This window comes from Cherax quadricarinatus, chromosome 77 (assembly GCF_038502225.1).
Source record: "Cherax quadricarinatus isolate ZL_2023a chromosome 77, ASM3850222v1, whole genome shotgun sequence".
NCBI classification, from domain to species: Eukaryota; Metazoa; Arthropoda; class Malacostraca; order Decapoda; family Parastacidae; genus Cherax; species Cherax quadricarinatus.
Window position 1 is genome coordinate 2926274 of NC_091368.1, and position 6878 is coordinate 2933151.

At 40.4% G+C, this 6878-nt stretch overlaps 1 protein-coding gene across 2 annotated transcripts in view; it reads left to right on the forward strand.

The window, feature by feature from the left end:
• The first annotated feature begins 3795 nt into the window (after window positions 1-3795).
• Trhn (tryptophan hydroxylase) overlaps window positions 3796-6878 on the forward strand; it is a 41575-nt gene continuing 38492 nt past the window's right edge. The window contains exons 1-2 of one of the 2 annotated variants that reach the window (XM_053796053.2): window positions 3796-3993; window positions 4118-4375. In XM_053796053.2, coding sequence (XP_053652028.2) covers window positions 4295-4375 — 81 coding nt within the window. In that variant the 5' untranslated portion in view covers window positions 3796-3993; window positions 4118-4294. The remainder of the gene's footprint in view (window positions 3994-4117; window positions 4376-6878) is intronic. The other variant, XM_053796052.2, reaches the window with a different exon arrangement.

A 6878-nucleotide genomic window follows, 5' to 3' on the forward strand; every position in this document is an offset into this window, starting at 1 on the left:
CTGACAGACATACACCTCTCAGTATATATACACTGACAGACATACACCTCTCAGTGTATATACACTGACAGACATACACCTCTCAGTATATATACACTGACAGACATACACCTCTCAGTATATATACACTGACAGACATACACCTCTCAGTATATATACACTGACAGGCATACACCTCTCAGTATATATACACTGACAGACATACACCTCTCAGTATATATTCACTGATAGACATACACCTCTCAGTATATATACACTGACAGACATACACCTCTCAGTATATATACACTGACAGACATACACCTCTCAGTATATATACACTGACAGACATACACCTCTCAGTGTATATACACTGACAGACATACACCTCTCAGTATATATACACTGACAGACATACACCTCTCAGTATATATACACTGACAGACATACACCTCTCAGTATATATACACTGGCAGACATACACCTCTCAGTATATATACACTGACAGACATACACCTCTCAGTATATATACACTGACAGACATACACCTCTCAGTATATATACACTGGCAGACATACACCTCTCAGTGTATATACACTGACAGACATACACCTCTCAGTATATATACACTGACAGACATACACCTCTCAGTATATATACACTGTCAGACATACACCTCTCAGTATATATACACTGGGAGACATACACCTCTCAATATATATACACTGGCAGACATACACCTCTCAGTATATATACACTGGCAGACATACACCTCTCAGTATATATACACTGGCAGACATACACCTCTCAGTATATATACACTGGCAGACATACACCTCTCAGTATATATACACTGGCAGACATACACCTCTCAGTATATATACACTGGCAGACATACACCTCTCAGTATATATACACTGGCAGACATACACCTCTCAGTATATATACACTGGCAGACATACACCTCTCAGTATATATACACTGGCAGACATACACCTCTCAGTATATATACACTGATAGACATACACCTCTCAGTATATATACACTGGCAGACATACACCTCTCAGTATATATACACTGACAGACATACACCTCTCAGTATATATACACTGAGAGACATACACCTCTCAGTATATATACACTGACAGACATACACCTCTCAGTATATATACACTGACAGACATACACCTCTCAGTATATATACACTGACAGACATACACCTCTCAGTATATATACACTGACAGACATACACCTCTCAGTATATATACACTGACAGACATACACCTCTCAGTGTATATACACTGACAGACATACACCTCTCAGTATATATACACTGACAGACGTACACCTCACAGTGTATATACACTGACAGACATACACCTCTCAGTATATATACACTGGCAGACATACACCTCTCAGTATATATACACTGACAGACATACACCTCTCAGTATATATACACTGACAGACATACACCTCTCAGTATATATACACTGACAGACATACACCTCTCAGTATATATACACTGACAGACATACACCTCTCAGTATATATACACTGACAGACATACACCTCTCAGTGTATATACACTGACAGACATACACCTCTCAGTATATATACACTGACAGACGTACACCTCACAGTGTATATACACTGACAGACATACACCTCTCAGTATATATACACTGGCAGACATACACCTCTCAGTATATATACACTGACAGACATACACCTCTCAGTATATATACACTGACAGACATACACCTCTCAGTATATATACACTGACAGACATACACCTCTCAGTATATATACACTGACAGACATACACCTCTCAGTATATATACACTGACAGACATACACCTCTCAGTATATATACACTGTGAAGAATACTAAAATAATGAACAGATTTATTACTAAATAAATCTGAAAATAGTTCAATAAATCAGTAAATTAATTTTAGTACTTTCATTAACAATTATTTTTATTGATCATTTTATTTTTAATAAAAAAATATTCAATATTATTAACTCGCCAAGAAACTGGAAAATGTATAAAGATTTTAGAGACGACTAGTCTTAAAATGAACTAAGAAAAGACGTAAGAATTTTTAACAAAACTAGTCCACAATATACTAGCAAGGAGACTAGTCCAGGAACTAAGGGCTATTGTATAGGGCATAGTAGGTCATAGAGGCAACTTGGGAGATGTGATCACGACATACAAGATACCTAGTGAGTTTGTTTTGGTGGTTGAGGAAATACTAGGGGGCGGAAAACTGGTACTTAAGGGCCATTCTTAGAAGCTTCAGGTCTCAGTAGTAGTAACCAGTTACCAGTAACCAGTGTACCGTTGACTCGTTACCAACCGTCTCTGCCTGAGTCACTGTCTATTCATATTGTGCTGACCTGGCACTATTCAAAGACCCCCTCACATATGGGTACTGTGGGCGGCCAGTCGGTCAGTTGTACGAGAGAGAGCAGAGAGACTAGGTTACGGCTGTAAGGGCGCTACTCACCTTGTCTGTAATTATACGTACTACCAGCCTACGTGAGTATTACTTTACCCAATCCACGTGTCGAACTCCCACATGATACAGGGACTCAGAAGAGTGGCAGGGATGTCAGGAAGTACTTTTTTTTTAGCTTCTGTGCACCACTTTAAGGATAGATACGTCAGAGCCACGGGAGAGTGAATCCAGAGACTGGGCAAGAAGCTGCGACTCAACCCCAGCAGCTATAAAAGGGTAACCACAAAAACTATGACATGAAGCACGTTTGAAAATACTGGTGTAGCCTCTTGATTCGAGGAACTGGAGCTACTCTTGTTATCCTCGGATGAAACCTGATTACCACTATCGCCTTCCAATGAATATAATAATAATAATAATAATAATAATAATAATAATAATAATAATAATAATAATAATAATAATAATAATAATAAAAAGAAGAAGAAGAAGAAGAAGAAGAAGAAGAAGAAGAAGAAGAAGAAAGAAGAAGAAGAAGAAGAAGAAGAAGAAGAAGAAGAAGAAGAAGAAGAAGAAGAAGAAGAAGAAGAAGAAGAAGAAGAAGAAGAAGAAGAAGAAGAAGAAGAAGAAGAAGAAGAAGAAGAAGAAGACGAAGAAGAAGAAGAAGAAGAAGAAGAAGAAGAAGAAGAAGAAGAAGAAGAAGAAGAAGAAGAAGAAGAAGAAGAAGAAGAAGAAGAAGAAGAAGAAGAAGAAGAAAGAAGAAGAATACAAGGATCATTGTTCCTATTCTTCTTTAGCCTGACTAAGAATACTTTCAAGAAGTAAAGAAGTAATTACCGGAGTTCTTGCTTCTTTAATCACAACCAGGCTACTCTTCTTTAATTGTTGTCATGCTGTTACTGCCTCTTAATGTGACCAATGAGGCACGCTCCCGCCAGAAGATCATCAGCCAATCAGACACGTACCCCTCTGACTCTCCACCAATCACGGCTAGTCCCGCCAGAAGATCACCAGCCAATCAGCGGCGCGTCTCCGCCTCTCTGCTCCTAGCGCTCCTGAAGACTGGAAGCCTCGGCCAATTTTGTCGTATTCTTAGTTATTTCTTGGGTTATTAGTGGAGTTATCAGTCTTTTTTCTTATTATGATAGTTAGAGACGTGTTACGTAAGCATATTTATGGGAAGAAATGGGTATTAGGGGGGTTAATAAGAGGAAGAAGAGGGTTTGTTATTCTACTATGCATTGTTGAAGAGGTCACTGGCTTGTGAAACATTGGGATGTGATGGCGCGGGCGTGGGCGGTGGAGGCGGCGGCGGTGGCAGCGGTGGTGGTGGCAGGGTGGCACAAGACCTCTACCACTAGATAGACCTGCTGCCACCTGGCAAGAGCCATCGTCAGTAGCTGCTGAGTCGCCATCACTGCTGCTCATCTGCTCCTTCTTCTTACGCAGCTCAACTTTGCCCCCTAAGTTATCAGTCTTGGTCTTTCTCCTGGCCCTCTGGTACTTGAAATCCGCTTCAGCCTACCCGAAGAACAAGAACTTGAAAGGTGTGTACAGTATTTTTCCAGTGACTACCAACACACGTAAATCATTATCAACAATGCTGTCTTATATTTACAGCATTTATGCCCATTAAGAACAAATACTTGAGCATTTTTCTTCTGGTTTCAGATAAAACTTTCCCCAGATTGAGTCTTGGAATTCCTGAACTGCGATTCACTTTTTCAGAGTCACACCTCAGCAGTACATGACAGATCCCAGGACAGAGTTAACACTCTTATAAGAGCCCCCTACCAGGATTTAGACCTCGTTCAGCGAGAAGGCTTAAGGAATTATATTTCAGGAGAAATGAGCGGCTCTGGAAAAGGACTCTTGGGGCTCTGGCTATACAAGACGGGAGAAGAATGGATGTTAAAGGATCCACTTCGAGTAAGTACTTCTTCACGTTTTGTTTACTCGTGGGGAAGCGCTACGCCCGTATGGGCTGGATATGAGTGGGACTTGCACACGAGTTAAAAGGGTTATCAAAGTTTATTGCTTGGGTAGCATAGATATTGGGTTGGGTAAATATTTTGGTTAGTAGGTTTGGGTTTGGGTTTGTGAAGGACCTGCCTAGTATGCGCCATTAGGCCTGCTGCAGTGTTCCTCCTTTCTTATGTAGCGCATGGGGACAATGAGAGGCATTCAGGTTCGATCCAAGGGAGGTGAGGATAGAGCCAGTCCTGGAGATCACGAACTTCTCCTTTCACAAGTAAGACACATGTGCAGAAGCAGTAAAGATGTAAAGACGATATCATCGGCCCATTACTCTTGAAGACGTAATTTTGAGGTAGTCAGTCCCTCAGCCTGGAAAAAGAGTTTGACTCCATAGTCTGGAACAAAGTTCCAGACTATGGAACAGAACTCTTCTCCAGTCTGAGGGACTGACCACCTCATTCTCTTCCCCATCTTTCATCATTTTTTTCTCAGTACTGGATTGAAGAAGTCACTGGCTGGCCAAAAGTTACCTCATCTCTCGTACTCAGAAAGACGACCACCCTCGACTAATTATGTGACTGTAGTCACTCTGTATATAATTCGTGTGATGGGTGTGCAGTGACTACCACCCACATGAGCGTGGGGGACAAAAACCCATATAATGAATATATGGTGACTATCACCCACACGATGGCCATATGACTATCGCTCACACGATAGCCATGTTATAACTATCACCCACACAATAGCCATATTATAACTATCATCCACACAATAGCCATATCATAACTATCACCCACACGATAGCCATATCATAACTACCACCCACACGATAGCCATATCATAACTACCACCCACACGATGGGCACCTACCACCCACAGGATAGACATGTGGTGATTACCATCCTCAAGATGGGTAGGAGATATTAAATTAACCCACCAGACAACTACCCTAAGGAACAATAACACACAGTACCAGGACTAGAACAATCGTAACTGGTTAATCATGAGCAATAACACACAATAATAGGACTGGAACAATCGTAAATGGTTAATCATGTAAAATAATACATAATATCAAGATTGGAACAATACACATATAACCACAGGGAAAAGCAGTGTATATCTTCAGCGCATATATCAGTGTATATATCCCCTGGGTGTGAGACAGTGAATATCTTCCCATGTGTGTTTGTAAACATTCACAAACATTATACCAGTTACTCTATACTCCGCCACGAAATTAATAATAACCGTGATTATATATAACGCTAGTTAAAACTAGCATAAACATTACATACTTTCCTGAGAAAAAGTTGCAGATGTTTAGGATCAAGTTTGAGATGATAGAAATGTTTAGGTACAAATTAGCAATGCGTTAAATGTTTAGGCACAAGTCAGACATGCTAGAAATGTTTAGGAAAAATAAGTATTAGGTTGCTGGTAAGAGGCATGGTATTAAAAGATAAAGAATCTGACTCAAAGTGGGAATTGTCACAGTTGCTCTTTGCTGATGACACTGTGCTTGTGGCAGGTTCTGAAGAGAAGTTACAGAAGTTGGTGGATATGTTTGGTAGGGTGTTTTAAAGAAGGAAATTAAAAGTGAACATAGGAAAAAACAAGGAGGTGAGGATAACATAAAAATTAGGTAATGAATGATACAAAAAAACAGTATTTAACAGACTTAAACTAAAACCACTTAAGTTCTTCTTGCCACCATCTGGGATACATGCTGACTCCCTTCCCTTGGCGCTTCTGTGTGACTAGTTAATGGTCGAAGTCGGACCGAAATGCTATAACTTTTAGTCTCCTGTGTGCGGGTATTGTTCAATCTCGACGTTGTGCATTTTTTGTCCCTCAAACAATGAAAGATTTGATATCAGATTGGAGGGAGGGAGTATGTGGAAGTGAATGTGTTCAAATATTTGGGAGTAGAATTATCGGCAGATGCGTCTATGAAAGATGAGGTTAACCATAGAAGTAATGAGGGGGGAAAAAGAATGAGTGATGCACTGAGAAGTCTGTGGAGACATAGAACCTTACCCATGGAAACAAAGAAGGGAATGTATAAGGATATAGCGGTACCAACGCTCTTACATGGGTGTGAAGCATGGGTGGTGAATGTTGCAACAAGGAGAAGGCTGGAGGCAGTGTCTGAGAACAATATACACTGTGAAGATCATGTAGAGAATCTGTACTTTGGAAATTAGGAGGCGTGGAGTTACTAAAAGTATTATCCAGATGCTGAGGAGGTGTTGTTGACGAAGTTTTTATATTTACAGAGGATGGCTTGAAATAGAATGACTTGGAGAGTGTATAAATCTGTAGTGGAAGGAAGACGGGGTAGGGGTCCTCCTAAGTAAGGTTGGAGGGAGGGGGTAAAGGAGGTTTTGTGTGCTAGATGCTTGGACATCGAACAAACTTGAGTGAGCGTGTTAGGTAAGAGTGAGTGGAG